This window comes from Carassius gibelio, chromosome A17 (assembly GCF_023724105.1).
Source record: "Carassius gibelio isolate Cgi1373 ecotype wild population from Czech Republic chromosome A17, carGib1.2-hapl.c, whole genome shotgun sequence".
Lineage (NCBI taxonomy): Eukaryota > Metazoa > Chordata > Actinopteri > Cypriniformes > Cyprinidae > Carassius > Carassius gibelio.
The window spans coordinates 23,964,665-23,982,436 of NC_068387.1; the positions used below are offsets into that span (position 1 = coordinate 23,964,665).

General features: G+C 37.0%; 1 protein-coding gene across 1 annotated transcript; it reads left to right on the forward strand.

Annotated features, from left to right (window-relative positions):
• Positions 1 to 455: 455 nt before the first annotated feature.
• LOC127933386 (ubiquitin thioesterase zranb1-B) lies at positions 456 to 15,603 on the forward strand. Its single transcript, XM_052530368.1, has 10 exons — positions 456 to 950; positions 3,403 to 4,340; positions 5,721 to 5,908; positions 5,996 to 6,149; positions 9,714 to 9,785; positions 10,088 to 10,286; positions 11,116 to 11,236; positions 11,833 to 11,962; positions 13,041 to 13,270; positions 14,790 to 15,603. Exons 2-10 carry the CDS (start codon positions 3,518 to 3,520, stop codon positions 15,006 to 15,008), a joined length of 2,136 nt encoding a protein of 711 aa, XP_052386328.1. The 5' UTR covers positions 456 to 950; positions 3,403 to 3,517; the 3' UTR covers positions 15,009 to 15,603.
• Positions 15,604 to 17,772: the final 2,169 nt, after the last annotated feature.

Here is a 17,772-nt window from a genome sequence, read left to right on the forward strand (position 1 = left end):
AAAAAAAGAATCAGAAGATATTAAAAATGTACGAAGAAATTAAACTTTTTAAATTAGTTAATTTCTTTTCTAATGCAGTCTTCACTTCAAAAACACGAATACATTATTTAAAGAAATAAAAAATAAAAGAGTCTACTAGAGAAATTAATAACTGTTCAGCTAAAACCACCCACTGGGCCTTTCATTTATTGTTTTGACACACACAGAACAATCTAACGGCCCTGGGGCTACAATGTCAACTCTTTTAGTTTTGTTTTCATTGAAAAACTGCCCTTATGTCACTGCAGATGCTGCTGCGGTAGAGCTTTCTGTACCGATGACATCATCCCCCTAGACTTGGCTGTGGAGCCGAACACACGAAACACACTCCATTTTGGCTCCACTCCAGAGTGAAACCTAATATTCCATCCCTGATATTCTTAGAGCCAACATGGCGGACCGAGAGCTACGGTTTCCTGATTGTTATTTCTCGTGAAGGAAGTATGTCGTGAAGCTCTTTAACGAAAGAAATGCGCCCTCATTGGATTCCACGGTGTTTACGGAGCGAGAGCCAATCATATGTGCCCGCTGATCCAGGTGATATCCCTCCTACCAGTATCTCCGGAGTTGGTTTATTTTGGTTTACCCCCCGCTCCTGTGCCGCCGCCATTAAAGCCAGTCACATCGGCAACAGAAATGGGAATTCCTGTGTTTAAAACCCACTAAAACCCGCTTTGATCCGAAGATCGCGGTGGTGCTTGGTGTTTTAGAGGAAGGGAGAGAAATAACATGGGAGTTCGGCCGCAGAATCGCGCTGCTGTCGCGGTAGATTGTCGGTGCTGAGCTGGATTTGGACCCGATCGGATTGGGTTTCGGTAGGACCAGAGCGACAGAAGCTCGGTTTGCAGAAGGGCGAACTCGGGAGCAGTAACGTTAGTGTTTCCAGACTGAAGTGTGGAGGGCAAAGACAGGTAAGGGCCTTGAGATTTCTGTGGGAGGAGGGGGGGATCACTGTAACAGTATATTCAACAGTGCAAATTAATGCACCTTTTTTTTGAGTTTCCTAAAATGCTTGCGTATATTTTTATTTTTGAGAAAATATAGATCTATGTATTTATTTATAATTATTTTTATTTTAAGGAAGTGAAAATGTCAATGGACAGTGCACGGTCTTGAGCTGAAGTGGCTGTATGTGTTTATTTACGGTGCAGATACAAACCGGAGCTCTTTTATGGCGTTGTTGTTGTTCGGGTAAAATCGACACCTTGGTGTTGAATTCCGAAGCGAGCCGAGAGTGTTTACAGTGTGTCAGCGCAGAGTTTGTGCTGGATACATTTGAGCTGTATACATTTGAACTTTACACACTGTAGCGGCGGAAATGAGTCTCACATTCCATTTCCAGCGCCCGTTATAGAAAAACTCCTCTCACCATTAAAGCCAGGTTTCCAGTCGTGCAAGAAGAGGTATGTGTCAAAACCAACTGAAGATAACGAAACGGCATTTTTGCGTTGTCAGAGGCTCGTCCAGCAGCTTGACAGCTCCTTATCTAATCTGACAGATCATGACCCTTCAAAAAATTTAACCTACTTTCAAAAGGAAACACCTATATTGCCTAAATTTTGGATATAAAATGTGAAATATAAAAACTATAGTAGTATTGTATGTGTGTGTGTGTGTGTGTGTGTATATATATATATATATATATATATATATATATATATATATATATATATATATATATATATATATACACACACACATACATATATATATACATACTTTAAAATATAATTTATTGCTGTGATGCAAAGCTGAATTTTCACCATCATTATTACTTCAGTCTATAGTCATTCAGAAATCATAATTCAATCATTCTAATATGCTGTTTTATTATCAGTGTTAGAAACAGTTGTATTACCAAAGATTTCTGTTGAATAAAAGTTTTTTTGTTGTTGTTGTTGTTCATCAAAGAATCAAGAAAAAAGTATCACAGGTTCCAAAAAAAATATATATTAAACAGTAAAACTTTTTCCAATATTGATAATAAATCAGCATATTAGAATGATTGAATGATGATTGACACGAATACTGGAGTAATGATGATGCTGAAAATTCAGCTTTGCATCGCAGCAATACATTATATTGAAAGAGAAAACAAATATTTTAAATTGCATTATTATTATTTATTTATTTATTTATTTTATCAAATACATATATACGTTAATCATTCAGTACCACTATTACCGTCTTCATAATATCTCTTTATTAGGTTACCACCACAGTCAGGAAAATCTAGGCCAGTGTGAAAAAAATGGTCTCTTTTTTTTTAAACAAATGTTGAACCAAATTGGACCAAAATCTAGTCCAATAACCAAATAAGAGTGTAGGAATGTAGGGCAAAGGATGTGACCGTTTGCCCCAGTGAGCTGGTTTCATCTCTGTCGTTTGCCCACCTGTCAGGAATAATCCAGAGTCCTGAACAACTTCTGCTTTAAAAAGCCTTTCAGAATTCATGTATTGTGCTTTAAATATCACAGAAGCAAATGGAAAGATTAAGGTCTTCACAAATTATGATTTATGGTGATTTAAAAGTTATGTTTCTTTTTGTCAACCTTATGCATCCTGTCATCAGTTTAATTAAGCTAACTTTAAATAGTCAAAGTCAGCCAAAAAAGGAAACCGTAGTACAGTACAGTGATATCAGATGGTAATTTAATGCTATTTTTTATATTTTCTATGATATTTAATATTTAAATAATTTCACCATATTCATATACTATATTTTTGTGTTACTTCAGAAAAATTGTTGTATTAAATTGAAAGTAACTTGTACAGTAGGACATTTTAGCAAATGGGGACCAGCCAAATAGTGTTCTTAAATTCAATCAATGTTTTAAGTTGAAGTTTGGGGTCGGTACAATTAAAGTAAAAAGATTCGAATTATTGTGAAATATTATAAGAGTTTAAAATGACTCTCTTCTATGTGTATATGTTTTAAAATGTACTTTATTACTTATTCATTATCATTCTAATATGCTGATTTGCTGTGCTAGAAACTTCTCTGATTATCATTGAAAACAGCTGTGTTGCTTAATATTTTTGTGGAAACCCTGATGCAATGTGTGTGTGCCATTATATTGAACACATGCTATTTTTTGTGAAATATACATTTTTTTGTAACAATGTAAAAAATATTCACTGTCACTTTTGATCAATCTAATGTATCCGAGCTGGATACAAATGTTAATTTCTTTACAAAAAAAAAAATGTACTGACTCCAAAGTGTTATTTTTTTTGAACGCATTACGTTTATTTTTATATATTTGTAAGGAAAATGGTAATAGTTTAGAGTAATTACACCCTGAGACTTACCATATCATTTCTATTGTCAAACTAAACTTTGTGTGTCTGTGACTACTGCAGGAGAAACTGGAGGTGCTGTGAACGTGAGCGAGTGAAAGCAGGTGAAGAACGAAGAAACGGCCGGCTGGAGGGAGGGAGGGGGGTCCATCAGCTGCGGTGCCTTGCGTGAGCGAGGATGACAGATTTGGGCTTGAAGTGGAGCTGCGAGTACTGCACCTACGAAAACTGGCCGTCCGCCATCAAATGTACCATGTGTCGGGCCCAAAGGCACAACGCTCCCATCATCACAGAGGAACCCTTTAAGAGCAGCTCCAGCCTGGACCCGCAGCTCTGCAGCACACAGCTAATCTGCCCTGACTCCAGCGCCCGGCCTCGGGTCCGAATCGCCGATGAGCTGCCAGAGACCAGCAGCAAATGGTCCTGCCAAATGTGCACCTATCTGAACTGGCCCCGTGCAATCCGCTGCACACAGTGCCTCAGTCAGAGGCAGCAGGGCTCCCAACACGGCCCGCTCAGTCCGTCTGAAGCCCCACAGACATCGGACTCGGGGTCCAGACCTTCCCCGATAACCTCGGACCCATGTGAGGAGTATAACGACCGGAATCGGCTCAACATGCACGCGCAGCGTTGGCCGTGCTCGGTTTGTACTTATGAGAACTGGCCAAAGAGTCTGAGGTGTGTGGTTTGTGACCACCCCAAACCCAGCGGTTCACCCGAGGCGCCTCAGCAGGATTCGGAGGCGGAGAGCACCACGTCCCCGTCGATAGTGAATGAGCAGGAGCGGGATAAGCTGAGGACAGCGGGGGGAGGGGGGGTGAGCAGGGGCAGACAGAGGAAACTCTCTCCACCCACGTGTAAAGGGCAGGCGGAGGTGAAGATCGAGCTGGCGTCGGGAGCGGTGGGCAGCGATAACGAGCAGGAGGCGGACTTTAAAAAACTCAAACAGATCCGGAACAGGATGCGGAGAAGCGACTGGCTCTTCCTGAACGCCTGCGCTGGTGAGAAATGAACCCCATTAGTGCTAGATAAAGTTTCCCCAAAACGTATTTGGACACTTAAAATGCATTTTGAAAATGTCTTTGCATTAGATTGAGTGTATCTGCACTCAGATGCTGCAGGAGCTTTTCTCTTCACTAACTTCACATCATTTTCCCTTAATGTCTTTTCGTCAGCTGGTGTTCTGGTGATTTTTAGTGGATGTATGTAGTTGGTAGCACAGTGTAGTTCATCACATTAACTGAGAGCATGCTCAGATACATTTACATTTTATATATTCAATTTTTTGCTTCATGCGCGACCGTTCAAAAGTTTGGGGTCGGCAAGATGTTTTTTTTTTTTTTTATATAAAGAAGTCTCTTTTGCTCACCAAACCTACGTTTATTTGATCAGAAATATGATAAAAACAGTAATATTGTCAAATATAATTACAGTTTAATATGTTTTTAAATGCAATTTAGTCCTGTGATGCAAAGCTGAATTTTCAGCATCATTTCTCCAGTCTTCAGTTTCACATAACCTTTAGAATTCATTCTAATATGATGATTTTCATTGTTAAAATTTTTTTCTGCTTAATATTTGTGAGGAAACCATAATACCTTTTATTCAGGATTCTTATATGAATAGAAAATTCAAAAGAACAGCATTTATTTTTAAATCTTTTGTAACATTAATGTCCTCACTGAATAAAACTATTAATTTCTCTCAAGAAGCAATTAAACATCCAAACTTTTAAATGGTAGTGCACATGTACCTACATTTAGATCAAAATAAATACAATTTTTTTTTAAATATCCAGTGCATTGACATTGTGGTAACACTTTACAACAAGATCTGATTTCTTAACATTAATGAATTAGCTAACATTAATGCATCACTACAGCATTTAATACAGTTTTTGAAAGTAGTGAAATTAGCATTAAACAAAAGATTACCTGATGCTGTTGTTAGTTAATGTTTGTTAACCTTACTGTAAAGGGTTATGAAGTGTTACTTGAATACAAATCACTATTTTATTGGCGTGTTTTACTGTGATGTGAAAGGTGAAATTCAAAGCTGAATCTTTTGATATCAGCTGGTTTCAAACCTTTATTTTCATCACTAAGCCGCTGGGAGAACGTTTGCATGCACCTGTTTTGGATGCAAACCGACAGATTTAGTCTCACATGCTCTGCTACTAGGGAACACTTCTTTTAGAGATCTGCTTTCCTGCATCAGAGTATGAAATCATTCATCTCTAGAGCATTATCAGTGTTTTCTGGAAAATGCCTATGGCTACTCTAGGTCTGATAGGCATTGAATCTGAAATTGAAACTGCAAATGCAAAGAGTTATGAAAGAGAGGAAGTCAACCCACTCATATGTAAGGCATCATTTCTTCAGGTGTTGTGGAAGGGGATCTGGCCGCTGTGGAGGCGTACAAGTCATCCGGTGGTGATATTGCACGTCAGCTGACCGCGGACGAGGTGCGGATTCTCAACCGTCCATCTGCGTTTGACGCTGGTTTTACTCTGGTGCATCTGGCCATCCGCTTCCAAAGACAGGACATGCTTGCTGTGCTGCTCACGGAGGTCAAACTTTTACATGCATAAATCTCTCACTATGTGTCTCACTATGTGATATTGTTCAATTATCATCTGCTTGTGAATGTATTTCAGGTGTCTCAGCAGACGGCCAAGTGTATACCGGCTCTGGTGTGTCCTGAGTTAACAGAACAGATCCGCAGAGAGGTGGCAGCAGCACTTCACAGGCGTAAAGGAGAGTTTCCCTGTTACTTCTTCACTGACCTCGTCACCTTCACATTACCAGCAGGTGATCACTCACCATTTTCATTTCTAAAGACAAAAAAATTCCCTTCTGCCACAGGATCTTATGTCTGGCCACAAACCACAAAGACCTATCCGACTATCGTATTTTAACCAGGGTAAATATAGATATATAAATATAGAAATGTTTGTTTAAATATAGATAAGATACACTCACCTAAAGGATTATTAGGAACACATGTTCAATTTCTCATTAATGCAATTATCTAATCAACCAATCACAAGGCAGTTGCTTCAACGCATTTAGGAGTGTGGTCCTGGTCAAGACAATCTCCTGAACTCCAAACTGAATGTCAGAATGGGAAAGAAAGGTGATTTAAGCAATTTTGAGCGTGGCATGGTTGTTGGTGCCAGACGGGCCGGTCTGAGTATTTCACAATCTGCTCAGTTACTGGGATTTTCACACACAGCCATTTCTAGGGTTTACAAAGAATGGTGTGAAAAGGGGAAAACATCCAGTATGCGGCAGTCCTGTGGGCGAAAATGTCTTGTTGATGCTAAATGTAAATTTTAAATTAAATTTAATTTAATTTTAAAAATTTAAATTTATGCATTTAGCAGACACTTTTATCCAAAGCAACTTACAGTGCATTCAGGCTTTCAATTTTTACATATCATGTGTTCCCGGGGAATCGAACCCCCCACCTTGTGCTTGCTTGCTTGCTAAGGCAGTGCTCTACCAGTTGAGCTACAGGAACACATGATGCTAGAGGTCAGAAGAGAATGGGACGACTGATTCAAGCTGATAGAAGAACAACTTTGACTGAAATAACCACTCGATACAACCAAGGTATGCATCAAAGCATTTGTGAAGCCACAACACACACAACCTTGAGGCGGATGGGCTACAGCAGCAGAAGACCCCACCGGGTACCACTCATCTCCACTACAAATAGGAAAAAGAGGCTACAATTTGCACAAGCTCACTAAAATTGGACAGTTGAAGACTGGAAAAATGTTGCTGGTCTGATGAGTCTCTGATGATTTCTGTTGAGACATTCAGATTGTAGAGTCAGAATTTGGCGTAAACAGAATGAGAACAGGGATCCATCATGCCTTGTTTCCACTGTGCAGGCTGCTGGTGGTGGTGTAATGGTGTGGGGGATGTTTTCTTAGCACACTTTAGGCCCCTTAGTGCCAATTGGGCATCGTTTAAATGTCACGGCCTACCTGAGCATTGTTTCTGACCATGTCCATCCCTTTATGACCACCATGCACCCATCCTCTGATGGCTACTTCCAGCAGGATAATGCACCATGTCACAAAGCTCGAATCATTTCAGATTGGTTTCTTGAACATGACAATGAGTTCACTCTAGTCAAATGGTCTCTACAGTCACCAGATCTCAACCCAATAGAGCATCTTTGGGATATGGTAGAACGGGAGCTTCGTGCCCTTGATGTGCATCCCACAAATTTCCATCAGCTGCAAGATGGTATCCTATCAATATGGGCCAACATTTCTAAAGAATGCTTTCAGCACCTTGTTGAATCACTGCCACGTAGAATTAAAGCAGTTCTGAAGGTGAAAGGTAGTCAAACACAGTATTAATATGGTGTTCCTAATAATCCTTTAGGTGAGTGTATAAATATCTTATCTTTCAAATAAGATAAAATAAAATAAAACTTTTATCTCACAATCCATTTATAATGGTAATCAAGGTTTCTTGTTAACAAAAACACTGTCATTTAGTTTTGAATCATTAAGGGATATAACAGATGAAAGTATTCATATATTTTAGATTCATTGCACACCAACTGAAATATTTCAGGTCTTTTATTGTTTTAATACTGATGATTTTGGCATACAGCTCATGAAAACCCAAAATTCCTATCTCAAAAAATTTGCATATCATGAAAAGGTTCTCTAAAGGAGCTATTAACCTAATCATCTGAATCAACTAATTAACTCTAAACACCTGCAAAAGATTCCCGAGGCTTTTAAAAACTCCCAGCCTGGTTCATTACTCAAGACCACAATCATGGACATAAGACTGCCGACCTGACTGCTGTCCAGAAGGCCATCATTTACAACCTCAAGCGAGAGGGTAAGACACAGAAAGAAAGTTCTGAACGAATAGGCTGTTCCCAGAGTGCTGTATCAAGGCACCTCAGTGGGAAGTCTGTGGGAAGGAAAAAGTGTGGCAAAAAACGCTGCACAACGAGAAGAGGTGACCGGACCCTGAGGAAGATTGTGGAGAAGGACCAATTCCAGACCTTGGGGGACCTGCGTAGCAGTGGACTGAGTCTGGAGTAGAAACATCCAGAGCCACCGTGCACAGGCGTGTGCAGGAAATGGGCTACAGGTGCCGCATTCCCCAGTTCATGCCACTTTTGAACCAGAAACAGCGGCAGAAACGCCTGACCTGGGCTACAGAGAAGCAGCACTGGACTGTTGCTCAGTGGTCCAAAGTACTTTTTTCGGATGAAAGCAAATTTTGCATGTCATTCGGAAATCATGGTGCCAGATTCTGGAGGAAGACTGGGGAGAAGGAAATGCCAAAATGCCTGGAGTCCAGTGTCAAGTACCCACAGTCAGTGATGGTCTGGGGTGCCATGTCAGCTGCTGGTGTTGGTCCACTGTGTTTTATCAAGGGCAGGGTCAATGCAGCTAGCTATCAGGAGATTTTGGAGCATTTCATGCTTCCATCTGCTGAAAAGCTTTATTTAGATGAAGATTTCGTTTTTCAGCACGACCTGGCACCTGCTCACAGTGCCAAAACCACTGGTAAATGGTTTACTGTCCATGGTATTATTGTGCTCAATTGGCCTGCCAACTCTCTTGACCTGAACCCCATAGAGAATCTGTGGGATATTGTGAAGAGAATGTTGAGAGACGCAAGACCCAACACTCTGGATGAGCTTAAGGCCGCTATCGAAGCATCCTGGGCCTCCATAACACCTCAGCAGTGCCACAGGCTGATTGCCTCCATGCCCCGCCGCAATGAAGCAGTCATTTCTGCAAAAGGATTCCTGAACAAGTATTGAGTGCATAACTGAACATAATTATTTGAATGTTTACTTTTTTGTATTAAAAACACTTTTCTTTTATTGGTCGGATGAAATATGCTAATTTTTTAAGACAGGAATTTTGGGTTTTCATGAGCTGTATGCCAAAATCATCAGTATTAAAACAATAAAAGACCTGAAATATTTCAGTTGGTGTGCAATGAATCTAAAATATATGAAATTTTAATTTTTATCATTACATTATGGAAAATAATGAACTTTTATCACAATATGCAATTTTTTTGAGAAGGACCTGTGTATATATATAATTTTTTTTTTCATTTATTTCGGTTAAAGTTTATTTTATTACAAGTAAAAAAACGTTCTATGGTTTTATTTAACTATAATAACAATAGAAAGTAAGAACAATTAATAAATAGGGTGTGAAATGTATTTCTGTAAAAAGTGACCTGCAATATGACATGATCAATGCCTTGAAATGAAAACTCTGTAAACGTGGAAAAGAAATCCATAATATGTCCCATTTAACAGACCGTAGGGTTTTCAATGCAGAGATTTTCATTTTCTTTTTTCTTTTGCAGATATTGAAGACCTTCCCCCAAATGTTCAAGAAAAACTGTTTGATGAGGTCCTGGATAGAGATGTACAAAAAGGTGAAGTAACTTTTTAAGCATTTATTTGGTACTTTAAACCAGAAAATACTGGGCAGTACAAATGAGCTCCTCAACTAGTTTTACTTAAGGACTATAGATGTTTTGACTGTAAACTGTGGCCAGCACAACGTTGGCCTTGTTTGCAAGTAAACCTGTATTTAATCAACAACAAAAGATATGGGAGTCTTAGCTGGTCTATTTGGGTTGCATCCCTGAAGAGCAGTTTGCAGCTAGCAGTAACAGAATGTATCACGGGATGTGCAAAGAAACCCATTGAGAAACTGATTTATTCTGGTGTTCAGAGCTGGAAGAGGAGTCTCCCATCATTAACTGGTCTCTGGAGCTGGGCACGCGTCTGGACAGTCGGCTGTATGCTCTGTGGAACCGAACCGCTGGAGATTGCCTTCTAGATTCAGTGTTACAAGCCACGTGGGGAATTTACGACAAAGACTCTGTTCTGAGAAAAAGCCTCAACGACAGCTTACACGACTGCTCTCACTGGTAAGGCTGGGTTTAGGTCATGTCATGTTTATTTTTTCATTTATTTAAATTTTGGTACAAGTATTAGTAATTAGGGTTTTGCATGTTTTTTTATTGTTTTTATTCATTATTATTTCCATTTAGTACATGAACTCTTAACTAAATGAAAATGACAATTGTTTCCTTAGCAAATACCTGAAAAAAAAAAAAAAAAAGATCTTTCTCTCGCGCTTTTTTTTTTCTCTCTCAGTTGAAGCTTGTTTTATTGCATATAATAAAAGCTTTAAGGGTTTTAGTTACCTGTAATAACCCTGGTTCATGTTAACTACCCAGAAATCTCTTGTATTAGCAATGCTTCAAAGTTTGAAAATACAACTTCTAAAAGATCTCATTCATTTTTCATTCATTTTACAAAAATAAACCATATGGCTTGAAAAGCTCACTACACCTTCTGATCACACTGCGAACAAAAGTGATGTTCTTCATAAGTGAAGATACTTAAATCAAGACACATTTACTTGAGAAGCAAAAAGACATCATCAAAATAAAGTGAGTTTATAATTCAAACAAGAACAAAGACAGTAAGACTTGATGTGTTTAATTTGCATCTCAAGCAAATGTATCTTAATTTAAGGATGCTTAAATATCTGGACCTTTTTAGGCCTTAATTCGAGGAAGGGTGAATTAAGACATTTTTAAACCCTTTTTCAGACCTGCAGAAACCCTGCAGCACACGTTTTCTTGAGCAAGTTTAGTCTTTCTTGTAATCCTTGTTTATTTGCAGTTGGCTTAACATGGGTGTAATTGCATAGGTGGGTTTTATCACAGATATAATGTGTGTGTTTTCCAGGTTCTACACTCGCTGGAAAGAGTGGGAGTCCTGGTATTCCCAGAGCTTTGGTTTGCATTTCTCTCTGCGGGAGGAGCAGTGGCAGGAGGACTGGGCCTTTATACTGTCATTAGCTAGTCAGGTAAGCAACCAGATGAGAAAAGATGAATATTTCACCACCTACTGACTGAGATACCTGCAGCTGACTCATACAGAAACACACAAGCAGACACACATCCCACATTGTTTCCATTTGTTGTTTCCATACTGCTCCCATACTGTTCGATTTTGAGATTCATTGTGCTTTAAGTCAACACTGACCATATTTACTTTCAGAGTACACATTTGTCTTACTGTGAACGATTCATCAGGGCATGTTTTTTGTAAGGAACTAAATGTTTATCTTCAAAAGCTTTCATCAAGATGAGACAACTCACCCCAGCTCTAAACAAGTTTCCCTTTTTTGGCTGCTTTTAATGAATCATTGAATATCAATGTGTTAAAATGTCAAATTACGACAGTAAAATGAGTTGCATATGCGGTTTCATGTTGAATTGTAAATTTTTTCCTAATGAAATATTCAGATGAGTTTGGGAAACACAACATTGAGGTTTCCCGAGAAAAACAAAGCAGTCATTTTAACATTTTATTGCGGTTCTTTTACTCTCTTACTCTCTCTCTCTCTCTCTCTCTCTCTCTCTCTGTGTCTGTCTCTGTATTCTTGTATTCTTTCTGCAGCCGGGTGCGAGTTTAGAGCAGACACACGTGTTTGTCTTGGCACACATCCTTCGGAGGCCTATCATAGTGTACGGTGTGAAATATTACAAGAGCTTCAGAGGAGAGACGCTGGGATACACGCGCTTTCAGGGTAAGCCGTGTTTAAAGGTGCTACGCTAGTGTGGAGATAGTTACATAAGGACAGATTGGGCTATGATCACAGTCTATACAGTTATAAACACTATTGTTTAAAAGTCAGTAAGTTTATATATATATATATATATATATATATATATATATATATATATATATATATATATATATATATATATATATGCGCTCTTTTTAACTTTTTAGTCATCAAAGAATCCTGAGTGTATCACTGTTTTCATAAACATATTAAGTGACTAGTGTTTTCAGCATTATAGAAAAAAAAGTTTCTTGAGCAGCAAATCACCTTATTATAATGATTTCTGAAAGATCACTGACACTGAAGACTGGAGTAATGAGGCTGAAAATTCTGCATTAACATCAAAGGAATAAATTATATTTGGAAATATAATCCAAAAGAAAACAAGTATTTTGAATTGTTTTGATATACAATATTACAGTTTTAAGTAAATGCTGCTCTTCTGCTGTGAAAGAAAAACAAATTATATATATATAAAAAAAAATATATTTGTATATAATTTATATATTCATATATTTATACATAAGGTCTTTATACAAGGAAGGTTTACTCAAATAAATATATATATATATAAGAAACAGGAAATATGTATTATCCATTGACAAGGCTGTTTTAGACTTCTGTAAATCACAAAAATAGGTGCAGTTGTCAGCTACCAAAAATCTAAATCTAAAAAGTCAACAAATGGCCAAATCTCTCTGGAATAATTGACTTGGCCATGTGTTGATCTAATTATAAAGAGCTTGTCACTGCACACATCTGGCAGTTATATTCATTTGATCAGTTTTCACAGTGATGATTAGTGCATGCACATTAGCATTATTCTCTGGGCTGTTTGGCCACGTTGACCAAGAAATGTGTGATCTATTATATCTGCGGCTGACAGGCTGTTTATTGCTACTATAATGATGAAACAGCCAGCAGAAACAATCCATATATCTCTGTCAACACTCTGCTGACTTCAAACACGCTGTTGGTTTTTGGGGTCAGTCACACAGAGTTTCTGTAATTACTTTTTGCTTCGGCTGTTATCTTGTAGGTGTGTACCTCCCTCTGTTATGGGAGCAGAGTTTCTGCTGGAAGAGCCCTATCGCCTTGGGTTACACGCGCGGACACTTTTCCGCCTTGGTTGCCATGGAGAACGATGGCTACGATAATCGAGGCGCGGGCGCCAACTTGAACACAGACGATGATGTCACGGTCACTTTCCTGCCGCTGGTTGACAGCGAACGAAAGCTGTTGCACATTCACTTTCTGTCAGCACAAGAGGTGAGAACAGCTCTGCTGACATCAATGCACTGTGTAGAGTATGTATATATATATATATATATATATATATATATATATATGTATATATGTATATGTATATGTATATATATATATATGTATATATATATATATATATATATATATATATATATATATATATATATATATATATATATATGAGGGTTTAAGGCTTGCACTAGGTCTGAACTTTTCGTGTGAAAAAATATACAAAAAGATTTAGGCTTTTTATTTTTTGTGCAGGCTAGTTTGTTTTGTAGCTTTTTTTTTATTATTCAAAGCAAAACATTACTAGTGAATAGGATTTAAAAAAATTCCTAGTTCATTAATCACAATACATTAAGACAATGGTTTTGAATTACCGGTACAAGTTTTTAAAAAAATATATTGTTTTGAAATATGCACTAATTTGCAAACATTAATAAAACCGAAATCTGAATCTTGGATTAAGCCAAGTTCAAAATTCTTATTTAATTTTGTTGATAGTCAAATCAAAAAATTCTGTCAACAGCCAAAAAAAAACAAAAAAACATTTGCACCATGTTTTTAGGAGTATATATAAACAAAACACTTCTTTAAAAATCTTCCGAATATAGATACAAATCAACTGTAAAGTTAAAGAGATTTCAGAAGACATTTGAGAAAATATTCATTATATTTATATATTTTTATATTCATTATATTTTCATTATATTATATTTAAACTAATACCATATAAAAAAGAAAATCTATTAATTGAAATGTTTACTGAAAAAAAATATAATAATAATATAGTAAATAAAATATAAAATAATTAAATTGAAACTAGTTGGTTAAAATTTGTTATTTTAATTCAGTTTAAATTGATGTACTAAAATAACTAAAACTGACATAACAAAATAACTAAATTGATATGGACACAAAAAAAACTACAAAAAATTACAAAAACGCACAACAAAACTAGTAAAAATTCAAATGTAAAAATAAAGAGTAATTCAGAATATTAATAAAAACTATAATAGTACCCAAGTGAAACTAAAATAGCACTGATTGTAATTGAAATCTACAGAGGCAAATGGATAAAGTGTAATAAAATAACTCTTAAATATGTATTCTGGATGTTTTTTTTTTTTTACTATTTATGAAGCAAAATAGCCCAAAATCTCAAAATTGACCAGTGCATAAAAAAACAAAACAATGATATTGCTTATAGTGTCTTGCCTAATTAGCAAATAAAAGGCTTATCTACTTTTTGATGTCAAACAATTCATTCAAGTATTAGAAAATACTAAAAGTTCAACATATTCTCTTTTGCCCTTCCCCCCCCCCCCCCCCCCCTTTTGCATTTTTTAAATGTTTTCATGTACACATCATCAAAACTATCCTTGAAAACAACTAAAAACTGTATTTTGCACACCAGGCATAATTCATATATAATTTTTTTTATTTGGGAATCTGTTTATGAGCTGTTGTTGATATACCTTGACGTGTTCTGTGATTGGTTTCTGTGTGTGTCCGTCAGATGGGGACGGAGGAGCAGCAGGAGCGGATGCTGAGGCAGTGGATGGACTGCTGTGTTACTGAGGGCGGGGTTTTGGTGGCCATGCAGAAGAGCTCTAGGAGGCGGAACCACCCACTTGTCACTCAAATGGTGGAGAAGTGGCTGGACGGTTACCGGCAGCTTGCCGCTTGTCCGACTCTGTCTGACGGAGAGGAGGAAGAGGAGGATGAAGATGAGTGAACTCTTGCGTTCCCCAACATACGGAAACACACACCTCTAACCCCGACCGAATGACAAACCCGAGCTTTCCTTTTTGATTTTTGTCCCTAATACGACAAATAATTTGAGTTTGTTGCAAAATAAAGGAATGCAATTATGATTGTATTTGTCTTTACAGAGTATGTCCTTTGCTTTCGTTTGTTTTGTTTTTAATTTGCTGCTGCAATGCTTGTAGTGATTTAAGAAAAAGAGGAGGAAGGAACAGGAAAGAAAAAGCTATTTCAAGAAGTAAAATGCAGCAATTTAAGCACCCTTTTTAAAACGTCCGGTTCAGTTTGTAACAGAACTGACGCAGATGTCTATTTCTATTTGTGTAGTGTGACTCTAGACTGAGATTACTAAAACATAATTCACTACACCTTTGAATACGAGCATTATCTAGGAATCACACGTGTGACTGTCACGATTGTTTTTCTAAATAAAGTTGTTCCTCACCTGATCGTTACGAGGAGAACGCAAGTGGACATTTTAACTCTATTTCTATAAGATTTTCTGTATTTATCTGGATAATAGTGTGTGTGCCATAGAAATGAAAATGAATGCTTTTCCACTCACATTGTCATCTCGTCGTCCCATTTTTGAAAAAAAAGTGAACGCTGCAAAGAAAAAGAGGCATGTGTCAGTTTACTGTGTCCGTTTCTGAAAGGGAACATTATTTCAGCTCTTCTTTCAATGTGATCCCTTCACTCTTTCAGTTGTGTATTTGTGTGTGTCGGTTGTCTTTTGTGAAATGTCTGGCCACTCAGTTTCCAAACCTTGATGAAAAAGACTTGATGTAGACCAAAGTGAACATTACGAGAGATCTGTGGAGTGTTTTTGCAGTGCTAATATAACTGGTTAACTGGCTTTTTGTGTCCGGTCCTTCTCACATCTCACATCCTTATGTTTTATTTCCTTTTTTAAATTATGTGATGGTTCTGCTACACTATGGTATATTTGATATATAAGGCGGAGACTAAACTTGGTGATATTGAAGACCTAAGTGTTTTGATTGTCCAACTATGAAACTATTATAAAACTTCGAAACGAAACAAAAAGTGTGATTTCCTGCATACAAACTACACATGCCTATATGAGAAATACTCATTGCAGCTATTTGTTATATGTAAGGATGATGCAATAGCAAATTCATTGCTGTACCCTGTTTGTTATTTGAAGTATAATGTTTTAGACTACATATTAACAATAGAAGATTATACTGAAAGACCAAAACAGGCATGCCGAAGCATAACAAGTTACGGTGAGTTGTTTAGCAACACAGAACCTGTTTAATGCATGCATGCTTCATTAACTAGTGTACACTTTGTACAAAGTTTTTATGAAGAATGTGGGTAACCAAATAGCTGCTGGTCCCCACTGAGCATTGGAAAAAGAAAAAGAAATCTATAAAAATGTGAACCAGCACCTGTTTAATTATCAACATTATTCAAAGTATCTTCTTTTGTTACACAAAATATACAGTTTCCTATTTTTTCCCTCAATCTTACATTTTTTCTGGAGCTATGAAACGTTTTCAACATATCAAAGTTATCCCTAAATATGCAAATACGAACATTCATCCAGGTTTTAATGATTTACAGTGTGAAATCTCTAAATTTGACAATCATTTCTTTACCTAGTAACCCTGGGGTAATTATTTACAGTGTAAAACTGTGGCTGTAATGAAGACTTTTCTTCGTGACGGATTTATTCAGACATGATTTTTCTTATTATTATTTACCTTTTTTTTTGCTAACTAAAGAGTTATGGAAATTAAATCACTTTCCTGGTGTAAATGTCATGTGACAATTGATTAAAAGGTGTTTTATTGACATCTTTCTGCGGTTGAAACCCATCTATATTATCAGGCCTTGCATCGACACAGATTACATGTTTAACTGTTGTAGCTTCCTTGTTGTATGCACGAAACAAGACACCAATGACACCATCAAAATGCGCCATCGGAAAAGCGCTTATTAAACATCAATAATAGTACGCCCAATGATTTTTACCCTCCAAAACTATTTCGGCCCAAAATGATAATTAATTTTCGGCCATTGAAATTTGAAAACTGAAAATTTAAATTCATCAGTAGAAAATATGAAACATAACACAAAATAGTAATCCAAATCCTAACCAATGATGGGAAGATCTCAAGTCTTATTTGTCAGAGAATTCAGGGAGGGCTCAGAGAAACTCAGTAAAGTCTTCATTAGTAACTTTCATTCTCCGTTCCCTCAGAGCCATCAGTCTGTGCAAATGGCCTGGAAGAAAAATATATAAAATCTGTTAAGTACAATGAAGTACATGTACACATTTGTTCACAATCATTCATGGCCTTTGTTCATGTTGAGAACATATTTTAGGCACTGAAGAATGTCAACCCATAAAATGAAAATTATGCCATCATTTCTCAACCTAATCTCATTCCAAACTTGCATGACTTTTTCTTTTCTTAGGTGGAACATAAAATTAAAGGTAAAAGATAATAGGAAGATTGTTGGTAATCAACCAGGTTCCCACTGACTTCCATTGTATGGGCAAAAAAATGCAGGTCAGTAGGAACCAAAACTACTTGGTTACCAACAATCTTCAAAATATCTTCTTTTTAATGGTTTGCAGAAAAAAATCAATGCACATAGGTTTGGAAATGCATGAAGATGGAGTAATAACATTTTAAAATAAAAATGTTTGGTGGACCTATTTAAACCTAAATGCAAATTGTCAATTAGTTAAGGTGAAATGA

Excerpts from the sequence above, each read along its gene's own strand:
- LOC127933386 (XM_052530368.1), top strand. The coding sequence starts at position 3,518 with ATGACAGATTTGGGCTTGAAGTGGAGCTGCGAGTACTGCACCTACGAA. Across the intron at positions 10,287-11,115 it reads TTACACGACTGCTCTCACTG|GTTCTACACTCGCTGGAAAG; the intron begins GTAAGGCTGGGT and ends TGTGTTTTCCAG. Across the intron at positions 11,963-13,040 it reads GGGATACACGCGCTTTCAGG|GTGTGTACCTCCCTCTGTTA; the intron begins GTAAGCCGTGTT and ends GTTATCTTGTAG.